The sequence below is a fragment of the Melanerpes formicivorus genome, unplaced genomic scaffold (genome assembly GCF_026170545.1).
Source record: "Melanerpes formicivorus ecotype bairdi unplaced genomic scaffold, bMelFor1.0.p_v2 SCAF_10, whole genome shotgun sequence".
Lineage (NCBI taxonomy): Eukaryota > Metazoa > Chordata > Aves > Piciformes > Picidae > Melanerpes > Melanerpes formicivorus.
Window position 1 is genome coordinate 8,786,900 of NW_027142362.1, and position 22,313 is coordinate 8,809,212.

The 22,313-nt window shown below is 47.9% G+C and overlaps 1 protein-coding gene across 1 annotated transcript in view; it reads left to right on the forward strand.

Moving 5' to 3' along the window:
* Nucleotides 1-22,051, forward strand: part of SMAD6 (SMAD family member 6) — a 47,033-nt gene extending 24,982 nt beyond the window's left edge. The window contains exon 4 of the mRNA XM_068143540.1: nt 21,180-22,051. Coding sequence (XP_067999641.1) covers nt 21,180-21,721 — 542 coding nt within the window. The 3' untranslated portion in view covers nt 21,722-22,051. The remainder of the gene's footprint in view (nt 1-21,179) is intronic.
* Nucleotides 22,052-22,313: the final 262 nt, after the last annotated feature.

Here is a 22,313-nt window from a genome sequence, read left to right on the forward strand (position 1 = left end):
GTGCAGTGGAATGTGGATGTGCCTAAGGAAAGGTACAAGCAGGACTTATTTTTGTAGATGTCTGTATGAGCAACAGGGCCAAAAAATGCTTAAAGCTCTGCCATTTGCATTGTGTACATGAGAGGAAACTCTTTTCTGCTGTTACAGAGACCCTTTCATGGTTGAGATGGGTTTCTCTCCAACAGCAGCCTGGGCTTGGCCATTACTGGGTCCTTCAAACCACAAGAGAAGTTAGCAGCAGCTCTGATGTCTAAAAATTGATTCTGAGAAGGGATGCATGAATGAGAGTTCTACCTTTACCATTTCCAGCACTGTGCTTTTTCAGCCTCATGTTCCTCCTAATTGTCCATTTAATCTTAATATCAGCCTCTGTTTTTTGCCAAGCTGGAGCATGCAGTTTGTAGCTGTAAAAGACCATCAGGGAGATCTCATTTACCACCTTTAAAGCGTAGGAATGTGCTTTGCTTTTAGCAGCACCGGAAAATGCAGAAGACATCCTTTAGTTATGTAGGTGTAGCTAAATGCCACCCATTACACTTCAATTTTGTGTCTGCAGGTAGAAGGATCCACTAATGTACTTACATTCATAGTCCATTTCCAGCTCTATCTCATAGCCAGAGTAATGTAGGAGGAGGACACGTTACCCATAACGTTTGTATTCTCCTAGTGAGGTGTTGCTTTGGGGATATAATTTAAGAGCTGAGATTTTTTGCGTGCCATTTGAATGCTGTCTGGGTAGCAAGAGTCCTCACACTTCACTTTAGATTAGTAGAGATGTCCATGTCTGAGCTGTTCTTCTAGATACTTAACTGCAGTCAGCAGGGAGGAGGGCACAATTCGTCTTTGTATGGGAGAAGTCTAAAAGTCAGATGAGTTGTGCCCCCAAAGGGTTTCTCTCTCATCATTTACTTGAAAGGAGATTGTAGTCAGGTGGAAGTTGGTCTCTTCTACCTAGTGTCAAGTGATAGAACAAAAGGAAATGGCTTGAAACTGTGCCAGGGAAGGTTTAGGTTGGGTATTAGGAGACACAGGCATTGGAACAGGCTGCCCAGGGAGGTGGTGGAGTCACCATCCCTCCCTGGCGGCACTCAAAAACCATATGGACCTGGTAGGCTGGGACACGGTTTAATGGCCCTGGTGGTCTTCAGCTGACGGTTGGAGTCAACTTTTCCAACCACAAAAATTCTATGATTTGCTGCTTGGGAGTGCAGCCATGTTGGTCTGCGCTTGCCTACGTGGACCTGGCTCACCTTGATTTGTTGTTGTGTCATCTGAGAGTATGTGGAAGGTTGTGAGGCGTGTGGAAGGCAAAAGGGAAAAAAATAATCTCTTTTTGAAAGAGGGAAATGACCCAGGCTGGGTGCTGCAGCCAGCAGCAGAGCTCTCCACCACTTCAACCAGCGCTGGGCTACCTCCATTGTTGAGTAGCGGTCGGGAGCGTGATGTCATGGGCAGAAAATAGCTCCTGTTGTTATCAGAGTAAAAGTTTAATTTCTTGTCATCCTCTGCTGGGCTGCCGCCCCTTCCAGCCCTCCCCGCGGGAACCTGCGAGCAGATCTCCAGCCCCTTCCTGATTGTTTTTCCAGCCCCATTACACAACGCGCCGTTGTTTGGTTTTGCAAATTGGTCATGAGCAGTGTCAATAGCTGGAGATACACAGAAAGGGGAATGGACTTTATTTGGGTTTTAGGGCCTTCTAAATGACCAGTGCCAAAACAAATAGGGAGTTTTATACTGGGACACGCTAACTAAACAGCCCTGTGAGCTCGTGGGGAGAGGTTCAGTGGAGTACAGCGGGGATGAAATCATCAGAGCACCCCGAGTGTTGAGTGGGACGTGGGAGTCATGAAGACTAATGTCCCCTTGGGTCTAGGTTGTTGTTTTTTTTCTTTAATGATGGATTTAGAAGGAAGTAAGAACACGAGGCTTGGTAACAGCATGCTGGATGACTTAGCCCTGTTACCTTCTGTCTTTGGAAACCACATTAATGTTTATCAAGAAGTCTTGAAAGAAATTCAGATTTCCATTCCTCTGCAACTGCCCCCTTGTCCTGCCATAAAAGCCTTCCTGGTGTCTCTGCTCTGAATTGCCTCACTGCATGTTCATCCCCATTTATTCTGGATCTCTATAGTTACTCATTCTTTTAAGGTTTGTAGCAGAGGCTAGGAGAGGGCAGATTCACTGCATCACAGTGCTTGAACAGTGTGCTTCATGGTTGCAGAAGTTCTACTTTCTCCACAAAATCAAGGACTTGAGATGGGCACCTCAGTGAATGAGACATCACAGATCTGCATGGTCTGAGCATGGCCCCATAGTCACTTTAAAGCTTTCCCAGCATCTTACATCATGGTGGCAGCAGGGCACTCATTTCTTGGCCATTGCTGCTGCCTTCAAACATTGAAATTACCTGGGTGAGACACTCACTGGGAAGCAGGGGATGGCCAGGCTATCTGTGGGCAGGCACTTCCACTGGCTGCAGTTGCACCGTTAAAAGAAGGGATCACATGCACATTTTAAGCTTTTGTGGCTGTTTCATGGTGCTGGTGGCAGCACCATAGTCCCTGTTTGGATAAGTGAGGCTGACCTCATCACTGACAGCAGACTGGAACAGCCTGAGTGCTTCCTAAAAAGACAATTTGAACACCCAGGCCAATTTCTGCCCTGACTTACAGCTGTCTAAATACAACCATGGTCAAGTCAGTTGAGTTACTTTGAATTTGTAGTCAATATTTAGAGCAGAACCATGGCTGTCCCCATTTACAGTGTGGAAGAGTTTATTTGTAAGAAAAAGAGGAAAATATGATGGTGGCTGGAGAGTAGGTGGGGGCTGGAGAATTAAGAGTCAAGGCTACCCTGCTCATCATGAAGTTTTACTGTCCTGCAAGAACTTTCCCTGTAGAAAGCAGGTTGCCTCAAATAGCCGTGGTAGCTCACTGAGGGCTCTGGGTTATGACAATAAATAGAAGTGAGCAGCACTTCTTGAAATGCCAGGAATGTGAAAATGTTTAAATGATTTAGTATGAGAGAACTTTATTTAAACATTTAATCGAGGAGCATGCTTTCATCTTTACAACATTGCTGTTTGAACTCCCATCCAAGTTTTTTCAGGACTTTCTATGCACTTCATCATATACAACAGAGAGCTCAGCTCTGCAAAGGGAGTAAACTTCCAGTTCCCCCTTCTCATTTGTTGCTGTCCTTGCCTCAAACACACCTAAATTAGAGCAAAGAAGCCATTCCAAGGGGGGAAAAAATAGCTAAACATTATTTCCTGTGTTAGAGAAGATGATCTGTGTGTACTTTGAAGAGTTTGAGCTGGGAAACACCATCTCCAAGCAAATCTCATAAAGCCAGACAGTTTTCCATATGGAAACCACCCTGAATGCAGACGTGTCAGTCAGCACAACACCATCTCTTCCCTGATGCAAAGGAGTGTTCACCTCTGAAAAGCACACCTCAGAGGAGGGTGAGAGGGGACTTTAATAATGTTCACAAATATCTGAAGGGTGGTTGTCAAGAAGAAGGGGCAGTGGTGCTCTGAGACAGGACAAGGGGCAATGGATACAAACTGGAAGACAGGAAGTTCCACCTCAGCATGAGGAAAAACTTTTGATGTGTGTCAGAGCCCTAGAGCAGGATGCCCAGAGAGTTAGTGGAATCTCTTTCTCTGGAGACTGTCAAAGCCCACCTGGATGCACTTGTGTGTGGCCTGCCCCAGGTGATCTTGCTTTGGCAGGGGGATTGGACTCCATGATCTCCAGAGGTGTCTTCCAATCCCCACTGTCCTATGATCTCCGCATGTAGCACCTGTGAAAGCAGCTGCAGTGGGTGGTTGGTGCTGGTTTGGTTGTCATCTGCACCGGAGAGGGGTGCAGAAGTGGCCTGGGGTGAATTGGGCTTTGTTTTGAACCTGCCACATGGCATTCCCAAGAAATAATCATTTAATTCTTGAGATTGATGCATATTAGTGGATGATTTTGGACTTAGATCATTTGTATGACACCAGATCTGCATTTCAAAGAGCAGAATCTCTGGCCTTTTATCCCTAAGTCCAACCACTACACAGCAACTGGGAGTAGATCTTTTCAAAACCAGCGACACTGGAGTTACACTTCTTCCACTAACTTGCTGCAGCACAAATCCCATCTCTGGTTTGGGGTGAATGAAGGGGATCAGCTTGGTGATAATTCCTGTAGGATTGTGACTTCAGGGCCCCTTGGGTCCAGCATTAGCATTGGAAATGTCCCTGTTTGTGTTGTTAGAAGGCTGTGAGCGTGCGCTGCGGTGGTGCCTGCCGTGCTGGGATGGGGAGATTTATGCTTCCTAAGGACATTGTAAAAATTTTATAAAGTAGCTTAAATATTTACACAATAAGCATTTAAGGAAGCAGTTGTCTCTAAAGGAGCTGCTGTTCCTTTAGGTCCACCAGAGCATGGACATGGAGGTTTGTATAACTGTCTGACCTCCCGAAATCTTCTTTTTTTTTTCACCTAACTGTTTTTAAGCAGGCAAACAAATGGAAACTCACACACAGGAACCTATAAATAATGTTAATGACCTGGCTTGTAGCCTCAAAAGCCAGGAAATTTAGGAACATGACGGCAAGCTGGCCCTTCCCTCACTGAAGGGTGGAAGCTATAGCTGGGAGGAGATGCTGATGAGAACAGCACAGGTCCTGGGGTGACACATGTGTCTCCAAACAGGGAGGTGCGGTGCCCACGGCCACTAAGCCCTGGCAGGAGGCACCTCGTTGGAGGTGCAGCAACTGTATGTGCAAGATCTCATCTTCAGGCAGGGTTTGATTGATGACTTGCAGCCTTGCAGTCTCCTGTCATGGAGTTTTGAGGGCTTGGGTGCTCCTGCAGCTTCTACTTTTTGCTTCATGTGGCATGAGACTGTGAGACTGCCTGTTCCTCAGACACACAGGACCTGCTCAGTCCTGCTGTGAGGGAAGGCAGCTGCTGGTGTCGTTGAGCTGGGCAGCCTTTTGCCCTCATGGAGGTGTTAAGAAAGATGCAAGTGTTTGGTTGGGAGTCCTGGGCCAGATCCCTTGGGGTGGTTATTCCCTTTTATGTAGGGCTGGTGTGGAATGGGTGTCCCCTTGGATGGCAAAAGAACCGTTTGAGTTGGGAGAGACCTTTAAGATCATTGAGTCCAGCTCTTAACCCAGCACTGCCAGGTCACCACTAAACCATGTCCCCAGCCCCTCAGCAGCACATCTACACAGCTGTGAAAGCCCTCTAGGGATGGAGACTCCTGGGTAGCCTGGGGCAAGCCTTGACAGTCCTTTACATGAAGAGATTGTTCCTCATGTCCAACCTGAAGCTCCCCTGGGGCAACATGAGACTGTTTCCTCTTGTTACTTACTATTTGGGAGAAGAGATGGACTCCCACCTGGCTCCAGCCTCCTTTCAGGTAGTTGTAGAGAGCAAGAATGTTTCCCCTCAGCCTCCCTTTCCCTAGGCTGAACCACCCCAGTTCCCTCAGCCCCTGCTCAGGAGAACTGTGCTCTGGACTCCTCAAGAGCTTTGTTGCCCTTGTCTGGGCACCAGACATGCTCCAGTCCCTCTGTGTCCTTCTTGTAGAGAATCCTTACCAATGTGCTCAGGTACAGGGGGACAGTCAAAACTTGATGAGTGGGGAGCAGAAGGGTGGGTGCTCCCAGCTCTCCTCCCTGCTGGCACCCAGCACCCCTTTCCTTGTGCTTCCTGAAATGCAGGGAGGATTTTTGTGTTGGTTTTTTGTTCCTCCTGCTCGCACGGCAAACGGATGTTTAGATCAGAAAGGAAACAGGATTGCTGTTTTCTCGGCTCCTCTTGAAGCAAACAGCCCTTCAAAATAACTCTGGTGTTGTAAGTGCCAGGAAAAATAGCAAAGCCAAAACGTTGTAAGCAAATAAGTGCTCTTTTTGTTAAAGGTCTCCTCTTCAGCTCATCAGTTTGCATATTGGAATGGTTGGCTTGAGGTTTTAGATTGAGTTTTTGCAATTATTTTCAAAGGAAAGAGATTCAGTCTGTGCCAGAGAAGAGATTTTACTCGTCTCAGAGTGCTGCTTCCAGGTGGTTTCCTTAGGACAGTAGAGGCTTTGGGTGGAAAACTCTAATTCTGGAGATAATATTTAGTCCCCAAGTGCCCAGTGCTGGGTGTTACCCTGGAGGCAGTGGCCACTTAGGGTAGTGCCTGTTTGGGATGTCCCCGCAGCAGAAGCCTGCCCAGCTGGGCAGTGTCTGTCCCTGTTCCCTGTGGAATGGCTCCTGCAGAGGCTTTTGGCAGGCACTGTGGGAAGAGCCCAGCGTCCCTAGCCCAGCCCTCCTGAGTCACCCCAGGCAGGAAAGGCGCTCGGCAGGTTTGGAGAACTGGCTGGAAGGGCAGGCGATGCCCTGCCTGCTCCCTGCCTCCCCAGAAGATGCTGGTTAGCCCTGAATCTCTGGAGCCGGGGCTGGTGGTGCACCCTGAGTTTGTGCACATGGTGCCACAACCACACTAAAAAAGAAAAACCCCAAACAGTTCCAAAGGAAATCTCCAAATCAACTCCCTGTGGGTGAGCACCACTGTCCTGCTCAGTAGCAGCCATACGTTCTGACCCTGCAGGGACTCCTTGAGGTATCTCTGAGGGCGGGAAGTCCTCTGCTGTGAGGCCAGGCTGAGAAGCGTTGCGCTTGTTCATCCTGGAGAAGAGAAGGCTCCAGTGAGCCCATCTTGGAGCCAAGAAGAAAGCTGGAGACAGGGGATTGGACTAGATGACCTTCAGAGGTCCCTTCCCACTCAAACCATGCTGTGATACCTACCTAAGGAGCCCAATTACTGCTATACTACTTGCCCCACAGCACCCAGACCCCATGAGTACCTGTGAGGACCACAGTACCCACACAGGATGTGGTAGGTGCCACCACCCTTCCGCAGGCACTGGCCCATTGCTGGATCCTGGCCTCATGCAGAGGAGCAGGGTGTGCTTAAAATGTAGAAAGTGATGAAGTGTCACCCAGACTGAGCTGTCTCTCAGACCCACAGATGTCTAATGCCAGCTTTCAGCTGCTCAGCTTCCAGGCAAAGGGCTTTTTCAGCACTGTCTTGGAGACTCCCAGAGGTATACGCAAGCCCACTTGGCTGCAAGGGCTCCATGGACATTGTCACCCATCACCTCTCACCACCATCCAAGCATCTGGGTGCTCCCATGGTGGAAAATCCTGGATTTTGAATCTGATGGATTCAGGAGGAGGATGCGAGGCCAGGAGCAGGTCCTACACCCTCTTCATCTCCCAGGAGGAGAGCTCATTAGCCTAATGACTGCAGACACTGTGGTGTGCTGAGGTGAGGAACAAGGGGAACAGGTACTGGGTTTCTAAACTTTATTTTTTGGTGGGGAAATGCAGCCTCTAACAGCCATGCTGTCACAGTTAAAATAAGGTTTAAATTACAGGGCTGGCTGTGGCTTTTTCCCTTTCTTTCAGAATTTTTGCCAACTTGCAATTTACTTAATGAAATCCTGCTATTTCGTTTAACAGAGATATTTTTTGCAGATGTTGATTTAACCCAGCTTTATAAAATATGTGAACTGTGCAGTTTCTTTCCTATTTTTAACAGTTTAAGGATTCTGGAGCAGGAACTCGACAGGGTTTGTAACGTCGATGGCGTTGGTTTGTTCATACCACGCAACAATGAGGCCTCCACATCAGAAATAGTCAGAAATGGGGAAAATACTGAGTAAAAAGTTGTCCAAGGTGGGAGCTGGGTTGCTGGTTTGAGTGTATTTCTGCAAAATAGCTGGCCCTGACTTTACACTGAGTTATTTTCTGGGGGTTGTGCAGGGGGGTTCTTTGCATTCATGTGGATATTTTTTGTATGTGATATATATATAGAATGGGGAAGAGAAATGAGCCTGCTTTAGGCTGCTGACAGGCTGCCTTTTTAATGTGCAATACCAGGCCCTATTTCCCCCCAATATGCCTTTATTTTTTTAAATGGGTTTCGCTTGAGGGGAGAAGAATTTGGTGTTTCAGTGCTGGGCTGCATTGAGGGTGTGCAGTCTTGAACTCATTAGCCGTAACGAAGCATTCACATGCTCTCTTTAATCTCCCTGTCCTTGACTTACAAAGAGCCCGACCTGCTCTCCTTCCCATTTTCCTCTTGATGGGAAGGTCATTTGCTTTGGTTCTTAACTTGCAGAGTTTAGGGCTGCAGCTCGTGCATTTCCCTCCCTTGAAACACCTCATGGAGGAGTCGAAACCACAAACCCTACGTTGACCAGTCTTAAAAAGGTTATTTTAAGCTCTACATTTCAGCTGTCCTCCTAAGAAAAATGACAACTTGTCCAAGAAGGGTGGAAGGGTCTTAAATCTGAAGGAAGACCCTCATCCACGTAGAATTTTCTCTGGGTTATGCAGAAGGAGCATTACAGGAGACATGGAGTAGATGATCCTTGGCATCCCTTCCAACCTGGCATTCTATGATTCTTATGCTGGTAGTATCATAGTATCATAGTATCAGTCAGGGTTGGAAGGGACCACAAGGATCATCCAGTTCCAACCCCCCTGCCATGGGCAGGGACACCCCACACTAGATCAGGCTGCCCAGAGCCTCATCCAGCCTGCTCTTAAACACCTCCAGGGACAGGGCCTCAACCACCTCCCTGGACAACCCATTCCAGGGCTTCACCACTCTCATGGTGAAGAACTTCCTCCTCACATCCAGCCTGAATCTCCCTGAGCCTGAGTCTCTGTCCTGTGTCTCTGGCTGTCCTATATATATATATATATATAATAACTCATTAATAATTTTGATCATCCCAAGTGAGGCTGGAGTATCAGGGTGTCTGGGATTCCTATTAGTGCAACAGAACAGGATGTATCCCATGGAGTTCTCTGTGTATTTTGATATTTTCCTATCCTCTCCCCTCTTTTTTTTGTTTTTTTTTTTAAAGAAACTGTGGTTTTGAGAAATGAAAACATCTCCTTCTTGGCCAGGGAGGGTAATTAGCATGAGTCACCTCCACCCTCCATGTGCAAATACAGGGTTAGGAGTTTTGTCATCTGGGAGATGACTGTGAAGATGCTTTCAGGGGCTTTCAGAAGCCACATGTTGCTGCAGTGATGCTTGCAGATGTTGTGGATTTCATGCACAGATCCCTCACACAAATTTTCTTGCTGTTTATCCACACTTTAAGAGATTCACAGCATAGAATCATAGAATTGTTTTGGTTGGAAAAGACCTCTAAGATCATCAAGTCCAAATGACCACCACAGCCATTAAACCATGTCCTGAAGTGCCATTTGAGGAAATGTCAAAACAAGGCAAGATATGTTTGGTCTTTGGGGGTGATCACAGCCCAGGTCAGCAGAAATGCATGGCCCGTGCCACATCTGCTCCTCTGGCTTGTTGATTTGTGGATTTCAGAAAAAAAAGGCCAGGGGGCCCCTCCTGTAGCATCCTCCATGGTACACAGATGGCACAAGGGTTATGGTCCACCATATTCATGGTGGGGTAGGTCCTCCTGCAAAGCAGGAACCGCCAGCACATCATCCTTGTTGCTTCACTGGTGGAGCTGAGGGACCAACTAGAAGGCTTAAATCCTGAGATGCTTAAGTCATTGTTTAGTCTTTGCTTTAAGTGGCAGTAAGAACCCATGGATGCTGGCCACAAGTGGAGCAAGCTGTTTGCTTAGAGTGAGGGCTGGACTAGACCCAGAAGATGTTTACACGTAAATAGATGAACTAGCTATCGGAAAATGTGGTGTGTGTGGGTGCACACGCATGCACGCATCTCTGCACGTTCCTCCTGGCCTAGCTGCAGCTCTGCAGACGTGTGAGCAGGAGGGCAGGAGCCATCCCTCTGCTCTGTTCCAGCCCTGAGATCTCTGATGCTGGCCATCTTCCTCTGGGTTCTTCCCATGGGTGCTCACACCATGTACGGACTCCATCCCCATAGCTTTTAATTCCTCTTCAACAGATAAGAGCCCCAGGACCCCTCCGTACAGGTTTATCCTTTCAGCATGACCAGCTTGGCTTGCACTAGAGAGATTGTTCCCTCACAAAGGCCATGCTGGCACCAAAAATCCTTTAATTCCCTCTAAAACTTGGGCAAATCCACCACAAGCAAGGATCTGAAGCAACTATAACGGCGTGACGTGTGGTCGCAGCCATGGAGCCGTGGCTCCACTTCTTGCTCAGACAGTGAGGCTCAGGGAGAGCTTTATCAGGGAAGGATCTTGGGCTTTGGCCAACGAGAACAAAGCCTGACTTGCCATTTCACTGTCAACCTCTGTAAGCTTCCCATATGTGTGAGGGCACTGATAACCATGCTGGGAAAAAAGCCTCTTATAAGGATGCTGGGGTAGAATTGTTTAGCAGAGCTAATCAGTCAGTGTCCTTGAGAGCAGAGGCTGGGTTGGGGAAGCCAGAACCAGTGGAGGTACCAGCAGGGTTTCAATAGGATGAGAGAAAATGGGCTTAATTTGTGCCAGAGGAGGTTTGGGTTGGCTATTAGGAACAATTTCTTTCCTGAAAGAATGGTCAGGCATTGGAACAGGCTGCCCAGGGAGGTGATGGAGTCACTGTCCCTGGAGGTGTTCAAGAAGCTGTAAATGTGGTGCTTCAGGATATAGTTTAGTGGTTTGGGTAGTTGCATTACAATTGGACTCGATGATCTTAAAGCTCTTTCCCAACTTCTGTGATTTTGTGAATGGAAGCCCAAGATTTTCTTTTCTCCCAGAGGTGCCTGGCCAGTGTCTTAGAGCTTCCTGGGGCCAGACTCTGCGCCGAGCCAGTCAGGGAGGAGCAAACCAGCTCATTCCCAGCCCATATGGAGAAAAACACTTGATGAACTCCTGCTCGTGGCCCCCGGGGAGCCTCCCCAGCCCGGCACTCCTCCATCACAGCTTGTTTTCCAGGTCGGTGAGAGTTTCCTAAAGCTTCCACAGCCCTTGATATTTGTGGTGGTATTGGCACGGAGCCAACAGACATCTGCCTCCAGCGCCTTGCTCTTCTCCAGGATGCTGCTCGTGGCTACGTGGCATCCTTGCTGCAGAGAAATGGGGTGGCCTTGGGTTTTTTCAGACCACTTGCTGCTTCTCGCCATCATCTGCCTCTACTCTGAGACCCCACGGTTCCTCCTCAGCCCTAAATCCCATGGAGCTGAGGTAGTGGGTAGCTTCAGGCTTGCTCCAGAGCGAACAGCTGAGGCTGGAGCACAATTGCAGCTCTCAAAATCTATCTGACGGTGACATTTTTAGCTGGTATTGCTTTGATGTGCCTCCCAGGGAAGTGTCTCTACTCATTCTCTGGTTTGTTGAAATAGAAGAGCGTGGCAAAGCCACCACAGTCACAGTCCATCTTCATTTCCCATGTCTTCCGCAAGCTCTGAAGCCCAGAGCTTCCAGCTTTGCTGCTGTTTTGGGAGTGGGTTTTGTATGGCCAGTCTGGGACACCTGTAGGAGACCCCTTGTAGGGAAACCACTGAGTATTTGCCTCTGTCAAATAGCAAATTTTACTTGTTGCAGGAGGGAGCTGAACTGCAGTTTGGGGTTGAAGAGAGCAGTGTGAGGAGGTGACAGTGTGCTTGCCTGGCTGTGTGGCCTTTGCAGCACAGCCCTCTGTGTTCAGGAGAGCTCAGTGCTCTCAAATTGTCGAACAACTGGAGGGAAAAAGGACCCTGTTTTTTCAGCCTGCTGCTTGTCTCTTGAGGGTGTGTGTGTGAGGCATCCTGTGCTGGGTCAGTGATCCTGCTGCCTATGGGGACGTTCTGATGCTCTTAGCAAGCATGGCAGCAGGGAATGGGGAAGCTTGAACATTAGATTCACTGAATCAGTTTGGTTGGAAAACTCCTTTAAGATCGTCAAGTCCAGCCCAGCACTGCCAGCTCACCACTAAACCTGGTCAGACTATTGCTGATACCAGTCAGGATGCTGTTGGCCTTTTTTGCCACCTGGGCACACACTGGCTTTGGGGGCATCTCTGCAGGCACCTCAGTGATGTTTCCACCAGCTCAGCATCTGGCTTTCTAAAACATCTCCATCACCCCAGTCCCTTCTCAACCCACTGGTGGAAATCCCCTCATTTAAAGCCACTGTGAACCAGTTACAGCCCAAGCCTCTTGACCATCACCTTCTGGTAGGATGATTCCCAGGCTCAGCGAGAAGCTGAATCCAGCACCCAACATGCTCTGCCTGAGAGGCACGATGGAGGTGGAAAGAGGTGTTATTCCTGTTTCTCTTCAGAGGGACCTACTAATTAGTTTCTGCTTTTAAAACGCTTTGAAGCTCTCAGACGAAACTTCTCTGTGAGCAAAAACGATGATTATTTATTTATCCCATTTTCCAGAGCCTCTGCTCCACCACGGGATGCTCCGATCTGCCACAGCTCTGGTCCTTCAGCAGGTTATTCCCCTCCCTGAGGGCAACAGTCAGGATTTTTAAGAGCACCTAGAATTATTCTGCAAAGCCAAAGCAGCTTGGAAGAGCAGAAGAGAGCTCAGAAGCTCCCACAGGATTTGGGCAGCTCAGCTCCTGCCCACCAGCCCAGCCCAAGTCGGATGTGGTTGGCATCGCTGGGATCACAGCCGGCGGCCCCCGGATTAATTAATAGCCAGGGCTGGAGCAGGGCCAGGCAGGAGCAGCGCAGAGAAGGGAGCGTTGGACGATGCAGAGGCTAAAAGGGAAACCTGCCACTGGGTGATTGATGGGGTGGTTTCTCCTGGATTCTCAATGTTTTTCAGGCTCTCAGGAAAAAAGAGCAGAGATTGCGTGTGTGATTGTTTGGAGGAGCTGAAAACATGCAAGTTCTCCACCTAGAAATGATGAAAAGGGATTGTTTTTCCCCATTTTTTGGTCCCAGTACCTCCCACCCTGCAGTTCCGCCTTGTGGAAAGCACTCAGGGAATGAACTGGAGAAGAGAAGGCTGCGAGAAGACCTGATCAGTGATTATAAATGCCTTAAGGGTGGGTGCCAAGAAAATGGGGCCAGTCTCTTTTCACTGGTGCCCTGTGATAGGACAATGGGCAACAGAGACAAACTGGAACACAGGAAGTTCCACCTCAACATGAGGAGAAACTTCTTTGCTGTAAGGGTCCTGGAACCCTGGAGCAGGCTGCCCAGGGAGGTGGTGGAATCTCCTCTGGAGAGATCGCAAACCTGCTTGGACACGTTCCTGTGTGTCCTGTCCTAGGCGATTCTGTTTTGGCTAAGAGGTTGGACTTGGGTGATCTCCAGAGGTTCCTTCCAACCCCTACCATTCTGTGAACCTTCTCCCCTCCAAACATAGACAGTACCTTTTCCAGCTGACAGAATAAAAAGCCAAGCCCAACCAGACAATGCATGGAAGATTTTCAGCCCCCTGATTTTACAGAAAAATGGGGTGGAGACTGGAGACAACCATCCTTGGAGGAGTTCAAGAAATACATATACATGGCACTCCAAGACATGGTTTCATGGCCATGGTGGTCTTAGGTTGATGGTTGTGCTTGATGATCTTAGAGGCCTTTTACAACCAAAACAATTCTGTGGTTCTATGACCTTCCCCCCACTTTATCCCCCATCTACCAGCTTGTTTCTCTTCCCACTCTTTCAGCTGGTTGGGGCACAGGGTAGGGTCGTTACTGATGGAGATGCCAAGCATGACCCCAGGATTTTTCCCAGCTTGAAGTTCCCCAGGGCTGGTTTCCAAGAGTGGAGAAGTCTCAGCCAAATTCTGGTTGATGACGGGTCTGGTGCTTTCATAATTGGCAACTCACCGTAGGTGATTATGCTTTGGGCTCCTTTTGAAGATGGTATTTACATTGTTGTGTTAACTTTTACACACCAGCTACAAGGCACAGCCCTGCAACTTGAAAGCGATGAATGTGCCTGTGAAAGCCGTGAGCAAAGGAGACTGAGATTGCATGGAGACTCTTCCACTCCAAACCAACCCAAAACTCACCCAAATCTCTGAAAACATTGGCTTTAGAAGTAGCATAGTAAAACATCAGTGAAAAATACCTGAGCTGGGCTTTTCCAGTTGTGGCTTTGGGTTTTTTTCCTTTCTAGGACTTTTCCACCCTCAGCTGAAAAGACTTTTGTAAACCATGCAGGGGAGCTGACAAAAAAAGAACCAAAAAGTCCCAAACTGCTAAAATAGCTTAAAATTGTGTTCTGAGCTGCATATTTACTGGCCAGAGAAGGCACATTAGGAGCAAACTCCTTGAGTGTATCTTGAACATAAACTAAGTGATGATGACTTTGAAATTTCCGGGCAGAACTAAAGAGGGGCTGTGTTTTTCTTTGAAGGATATGAAAAAACAGTGAACATGAGCTGGTGAATTTACAGAGTGGTTTCTTTTATGCAGAGAAAATTGTTTTCATCTTAATTCTTGGCATTGGCTCCTGTCCTGTGTTGCTTTTGTTTTCTTGGGCTGCCATGGAAATGTCCCCCTCTCCCCCCCAGACCTCTGCATGCGTCTCTTCCACCAGCTCTGTTGCCCGTCAGACCCTTTTTTGAACTAATTGAATTAATTAGCCCAGCTCAAGTGTTCTTCTAAGTTAATCATCTACTGGGTTAACAAATTAAATCGGCTCACAGAGGAGGCTGCGGAGCACCAGAGCTCTCCTCCAAGGTAGAGACTGAAGGAGAAGGAGGAAGTTGCCTCCTCTGTAGTGGGTATGGTGGCGTCAAGGACTCTTCTTGGTTTGGTGTTGGTTTTTGGTGGATGAGTGAACTGAGCTAGTCCCCAGAAGTGCACAACAGCCACATCCAACGTGAGGAATGTGCCAGGAGATCACAGTATCACAGTATCACAGTATAACTTAGGTTGGAAAGGACCTCGAGGATCATCAAGTCCAACCTATCAACACAGACCCCATGACTAGACCATGGCACCAAGTGCCAAGATGTGGTGGGGTTGGAGGAGTTGGGACCCTACCACAAGTGCAGTGACACCAGATTAACTGTAATATCAAGTCACACTCTTCTAATTGAGGTGTGAGCTGGGCTGAAACTCTCAGCAGAGCAGAACAGAAATCTGAGAGAGAGTTTGATGCTCTGCAGCATGGGGAAGTTCTAAACTGCTGTCCTTAGAGCTGACCTCAATCATTGGCTGGGGAGCTGGTGACAGCTTTTCAGGGCTTCTATGAGCTAGGGAGAAAGATTCTCTGGGTAAAAGCTGGGACATTAAAGGATCCTCAGTTGATTCTGCACCTTAAGGAATAGGTCCAGGAAGAAACCTAGGAGTTTCCAGCCTCTGACTTGCACCCAAGTGCCATCTCCTTGCACAAACCCATAGTCCTGTTGTAACGCACAACTTCTTGCTTCATCAGTGAAACCAAGAAATAGAAAAGGGGATTAAGCTGTCCTAATCCTCATCAGATCTTTCCCTGGGGTCAGCACAGAGAACAACCTGCTGCCATGAGTGCTCCAGTGTCCCCAGAGTCACTGCAGGATGGCAGCCCAGGGCCTACCCAGCCTCCTGTGTTCATTTGCTGGTGGGATTGGGATTGTTACCTTAAATCTAATGGAGCCAGTATTGATTGGAGCCTTCTTCTCATGGGTTAACAAAGTGGCTGCTGGCCGAAACATGGCTCACCAAAAGCTGCAGCTCCTCCAAGGGTGGGAAGATGCCTTCAAAGTCCCACCCCATTGCTCCCAGTGAGGATGGACAGACAGATGGTAGCCATTTCGTGGTCATGTGTCCCCAGAGGACAATGATCAGCTTTTCTCCGCTGAAATGGGCAGGATCTCATGGCAGGAGTAGATGATGGCATCTGCCATGGTGCTGGTTGCAGCCCAGGGGCTTTGGGGGGCCACAGTGATGCATTCCAGCTGAAAGTGGTGAGGCAGAGGTATTTTAAATATATTGACTTAAAGAAAACAGTTGTGAACTTTGCTCAGGCAGATTGACAATTAGTTTATTTTTTTTACTTAAAGCCCTAAAAATTCCATTTCTGCTATGGAAAGTTTTAAGCCCTTCCTTACCATGGAGCCTGTTTCTAAGGTTATCAATGGGGGATTATTTTAACCTAGGGCTCTCTGGTGAACTGTTAGAAGTTGTGTTCTCTGTGCCAGGCTTTCTCAGCCCACCACAGAATGGTTTAGATGGGAAAGGACTGTTGAAGGTCATCTATTCCAACATCCTGCAGTCAGCAGGGGCATCTGCAACAAGAGCAGGTTGCTCGGCCCCAAACAACCTGACCTGCAATGCTTCCAGGCATGGGGCATCTACCACCTCTCTGGGCAACCCGGGCCAGGGTTTCACCACCCCAAGAAGGTCTCCTGGAGCCTTCTCTTCTCCAGGCTGAACAAGCCCAACTTTCTCAGCCTGGCCTCACACCCATCATTGCTGTGGCTTCCTCTGGCCCCAGTCTAACAGGTCTATGTCTCTCCTGTGCTTGGGACTCCAGAGCTGCACTTTGTTCACAGGCTATAACCTTCCTGCTTCCATGCTCCTGCCTGTTGGATATAAGCTACCTACAGCAGAGAGAAGAAAAAAGACTCAGCATGTACCTAATAAGAGTCTAAAGTGAAATAAAACTGGATGGGAAGACACTGAGAATGGATGTAATGGACCTCCGTGGCCAGAGGAGCATTAGGCTGCCTGTGATGCAGGGGTACCAGGGCATGGGATGTGAAAATGAGGGGTGAGCTGAGTCATGAGGACACTTCTGAAGATCCCACTTCATCTCTTATCCTACCCTCCTTTCCTTCTGTAGCAAGCTCTGACTTGCAGCCATGTGTGGTGGGGGCGATTTGACCTGCTGAGAAGAGATTCTGGTGGCCTCAGAAGAGCCGAAGCGTGAATCAGAGATACTTCATGCCTTTTGTGATCTGCCCATATTTTCCATCCTGCTTTTAAGTGCAACATCAAGCAGTGGGAACGTGCAGCCTTTTGTTTGGGGAAAAAAGCATCTTTCTTTTCTCTTCCAAGGCACTGCTTTGAACTTCACTGGCATAAAACGCCATCAAATCACAAATAACCCAAAACCTTGAGTTATTTTCTTTACCTCCACCCTCTGCAGGGAGCAAAAGCAGCAGTGCTGCTAACGCCACGAGGATTCGCAGTGTTTGCTCTTTGCATTTATTCCCATTTCCAGATTCCTTTTGCCTGAGCCATGCAGGGCTTTTTTTTTCCTCTCTCTCTCTGAAGTTCTGCTTTTCATTCTGCCTTTTACTTTCCTATCTTTTTATTTTCTTTTTCATCTTAAATTGTTTGAATTTCCTTTTGGCTGTGTCTGCTGCGAGCCGTCGGAAACGGTGACTCGGAGGAAGGAGTAAACAAGAGCCAGAGTTTCAGTCTGACCATCTGATCAAGGTGGCTTTGATGGAGGAGATAGCCCTGACGCCAGCCTAAATGTAGCTGTTGGAAGTTGTAGCTGCCTACGATGGTGTGGTTAAAAATGCTTCCTTACTGTCGAGGGAGGCACTGTGGGACCAAACCGTTTTCCTTTCTTCCAACAGGAAGCTAACAATCCTGCTTCTGTTCCAACAGAAAAGGGAAAAGAGTTCCAAAAAAATACTAGACTTTCTTGTCTGTGCATAAAGGGCAGCGTGGAAAAAAAAAAAGGAAGTAAAACCAGAGTGTGTGTTTAAAAGGCAGAGGTGGTTCACTGCCGGCCGCCCCTGCTCTCTGCCAGTGGTAGTGGCTAATAGCTGGAGGCAAAACTAATCCTTGGCAGGGGATAAGATACAGCCCAGGCCCCCCTGTCTGAGGGCCTTGCTGAAGCTCTTGCTTTATGTCAGGGCTGCACAATGAGTTCATCTCGGCAGGGTTTGCTTGAGTGCACTGGGAGATAAAAGAAGGGAAAGGAACCCACTGTGGCACGGGGAGTGAGGCAGCTGGCAAGGGTGGCGATGGATAGGGTTGGGGGAGAAGAGAGACCTGGTGAAGGCTTTCCAGAGGCTTTTTGCATGAACCTTTTAAGTGTCTCCTTTTAAGGTGTTTTATTAGCTTGTGGGTCACAGGCAGGTTGATTCAGCAGCTGGTGCATGGCTTTGAAAGCCTTTTTCCACCCCTGGCCAGGGGAAGAGGGGTGGGAAGGAAGCTTTTAGCTTCTTGATGTGCAGTTACCTAAAACTCATGTCCATGTGAAGGATAACTTGACATCTCCAGGACTGCTTTGAGCTAGCAGAGCTGTCGCTGCTGGGCAGGAACTGTGACAGGGTGACAGAGTTTGAAACAGAAGTTTCACCCCTCTAGATGGGTGGGTGTGTCAAGCTCATGCCGTGAATTGCATGGAAGTGCTTTTACTGGAGCCCTTTCGGATGCATGAAAGCAGGAGGTGTAACAAAACTCTTCTCCTGTTTTCAGCATGATAGTTGTGCCGAGATACTTGCCAGTTCTTGGAAAGCAGGGATGGTGGCACCTTCAGTGAGATCATGGAATGGTTTAGGTTGAAAGGGACCTTAAAGATCATCTGGTTCCAACCCCCCTGCCGTGGGCAGTGACACCTCCCACTAGATCAGACTGCTCAAGGCCTTGTCCAACCTGACCCTGAACCACCTCCAGGATGGAGGCATCTGCAGCCTCCCAGGGCAACCTTTTCCCCTGTCTCACCACTGTCACTGTAAAGAATTTCTTCTTAATATCCAGTCTAAATCTGCCCTCCTTAAGCTTAAATCCATCCCCTCTCATCCTATCACAATGTTCTGGTCCTAACACACATGTTCTGGTAGAACAGATACTGGTTTCCTCCCACTTTACTTTTCTCCACTAGGTATGTTAATTTGCAATAAACCATGGGAAACACCCATTTAAATGTTTATTGCTGGCTGTTCCTCCAATTAATTCAGCTGATGAAGGGCCTTGAGGTTTGAAGTTACCCCATTCCTAGTCTGTAAGGGAAATTCGGGGGCTGAGCGGTAGTTTCTACAAAATGTAATAACAAAACCAACTTAGCTAATGGGCATGCAGGGCTTTGTGTAGGTTGGGAGGTTAAACAGATGCAGAGCTTGGTAATTGCTACCAGCCCCTGGGCTCAGCAGATTAAAAGCTCTGAGCTTGCCTGTAACCCCCCCAGCATCACTCGAGTGGGACAACAGTAAGCCTGAAAGCTGGAGAAGAATTTTGGAAAGCTGTTGAGGACATCTCAGCTGCAGGATGTCCCATGGGAGGGATGACTGTAGAAACTGGCACTGTGGAAGGTGATGAAGCTCACTTGCCTGGTACCTCTTCTTTCTGCTGTTGTGTCCTTTATGAGCTACATCTTGTTTCACCTCTTAAAATCTGGAACTATTCACCATAGTGCACGTGCACTGTCTGCATGATGCCAGACCAGGGGATGTTATGGGAGAAGGGCAAAAGAGTTTAGTCCAAGCCAAGCTGTTGATTTCAGGGGCTTGTCCAAATGTAGCTTCAGTCTTGCTTCGGTAGTGTTCAGTTAGATACGACTGTTTGGGTTAGACTTGTATTAATGCCATAAAATTGGTTAGCATCATTTTTGCAGCTGCAGCAGAAATACTGCAAAGAGATTCTGAAACTTCTTATCACCAATTTCATCGAAGTTTCTGATGTTGGTGGAGATCTTAGTGCATCATATGGGCAGTAGGCAGCTGGGGGCGGTTCTAACCCAGAGTTTCACACAGAATGCCAGGTTGAAAGGGACCCCAAGGATCATCTACTCCTACCTTTCTAGGTGATAGTGTAGTTGAAATGAGCTGGCCCAGCACCTTGTCAAGCTGAGTCCTGAAACTATCCAGTGTAGAGGAATCCGCTGCTTCCCATGGGAGATGATTCCAATGTCCAGCTGTTCTCATGGGGAAATATTTTCTTCTGGAGTCCAGTGGGAATCTCCTCAGCCTTTTTTCATATGGCATGTACTTTGGACCTGTGATGTACTTTAGACCTGTGATGGGTGAAGGGTGCAAGATGATGTGCATTGCCTCTGGCAAAAGGCATCCCACCAGCCCTGCTGTCTCCCCACTTGCCCAGTTACCCTCCCTCCCCCATCTCCCTCCCCTCAAATTTGTATGGTTCCAACTGGAGTAAAACTCTAACAAAGCCGCTGAGCTCAAGGATCGTTAATGGGGAGGAGAGCCCCTTCCCCTCTGGGGTAATTTGAGCCTGAAAAGGAGTGGGGGCTGCAGGGCCACGCTCGAAATCCGGTGTGTCAATGGGGTCTGTGAAGCAAAATAATGGCATCACCTCGAGTGCGAGCTAATCGGACCTGATGGCACGAAGGCAGAGGGGTCAGCAGGCCACAGGCGCGTGATAGATTGTCAGGGAGCTTAATGCCAGGCACGGAGCAGAGCTCCTTGCTTAAAATCCCAGGGTGGATTTCTGCTAACCAGTAGAATGATGTTCAGGGAGAGGTTAATTTGCCCTCACTGGGGCACTTTAAGAACTGAGAGTTTCCATCTTCATTCTGGAGGCATCATAAATTCAACAGCTTTCTGGCAGTCTGTATCTCTCCCATGTTCCTTCAATTTAATTCCTAGAAAGAAGAGACATTTCTTGCTGTTCCAATGGCTTTGTAAGAGGACATGTATAGCTCATAGCAGCCTCCTCATATTTCATGTTCCCTGTGGGAACATCAGCATTGCTGTCAAAGAGTATTACATAGCAGAGATAACTGTTGGATCAGTCATCCAAGCACTTCATGGACACAAGTTGGCCTTTGAAAATGAGGGTACACCAACAGCAATGCTGGAGGAGCATGGGGAACCATGGCTGAGTTGCAGTGGTACAGTATTGGTGCCAGCTCTTGATGGTAGAAATGCACATCTTAAGTACATAGGGTCTTGGCTGCTGGACACAGGATTGAGCATGAAATTAGAGAAGAGAAAGAGGTGTTTAGCTCCTTGGGAGCCGGGGGGTGGCCCATTAGGTCACTAGCTTTTTCTTGAGCCTTCTTTCTTGGTGGCATTTGATCATGGTTGAAGATGAGCTGTGTTGGGGACAAGCTTTGCACTGAGCACAAGTTTGGGGTAGGAGGTGGGCTTTGGGTTCAGGGTAGGCTTTGAGTTCAGCATTGAGTTTTGAGCATTAGCTTTGAGTGAGCATGAACATTGGTTTGAAGATGGGCTTTGGGTTGGAGATAGGCTTTGGGTTGAAGACAGTCTCTGGTTTAGACTTTGGTTTGGAGATGGTTTTTTGGGTTGAACACAGGCTCTGTTCCCATCTGAGCAAAGCCACCAAGTGGGAAGAGCCGTGTACCTACCCTCCATACCCACCCTTGCCCTGGTGGTCAGAGCACACCCTGACTCCTCCTCTGCTTTCCCCACAGACGCCAGCACGTCCCCCGATGCCGTGAAGAGGAGCCATTGGTGCAACGTGGCCTACTGGGAGCACCGGACGCGCGTCGGCCGCCTCTACACAGTGTACGAACAGTCTGTCAGTATCTTTTATGACCTACCTCAAGGAAACGGCTTCTGCCTCGGACAGCTAAACCTGGAGAACAGGAGCGAGACTGTGAGAAGGACTCGGAGTAAAATCGGCTACGGGATTTTACTCAGCAAAGAACCGGACGGCGTGTGGGCCTACAACCGCAGCGAGCACCCCATCTTCGTCAACTCCCCGACACTGGACATCCCCAACTGTAGGACTCTGATCGTGCGCAAGGTGATGCCAGGCTATTCCATCAAGGTGTTTGACTACGAGAAGTCCTGCCTCTTGCAGCACACAGCCGATCTGGATTACACCGACGGGCCCTACGACCCCAACAGCGTCCGCATCAGCTTCGCCAAGGGCTGGGGACCCTGTTACTCCAGGCAGTTCATCACCTCCTGCCCGTGTTGGTTGGAGATCTTACTCAGTAACAATCGATAACGCTCAAGCCTCTGACAAAACCAACAACACCACCAACAACAAAAAGGAAACAAAAAGACAAAAAAAAGCCCCCCCCCCCAAACCCAACAAAAAAAAAAAACCCCAACCCCCCAACCCAGAGACACCAAAACTATCCCAAAATATCATCTACCTAGATTTAATATAAAGTTTTATATATTATATGAAAATATATATTATACTTGTAATTATGGAGTCATTTTTACAATGTAATTATTTATGTACGGTGCAATGTGTATATGGACAAAGAACAGAGAATGCACTTTGGCTTTAGAGAATTCTTTCAATACAGATTTTTTTTTTTTGGTTGTTTTTTTTGGGATCTTTTTTTTTTTTAATTATTATTTTAAAGGCAAAAAAAAAAAAAAAACACCAAAAAATTATACAGCAAAAAACAAAAATAGGAGGAAAAAACCAAAAAGCCCTGATTTTTTTGATGTATAGTTTTTGTGGGTTGGTTTTGGTTTTGGTTTTGTTTGGTCTTTTTTTGGGTGTTTTTTTTTTTGTTTTTTAAATATTATTAATACCCAGACAGAAAGGAAGAAGAAAAAACAACCCAAAAAGCTACTCCCAG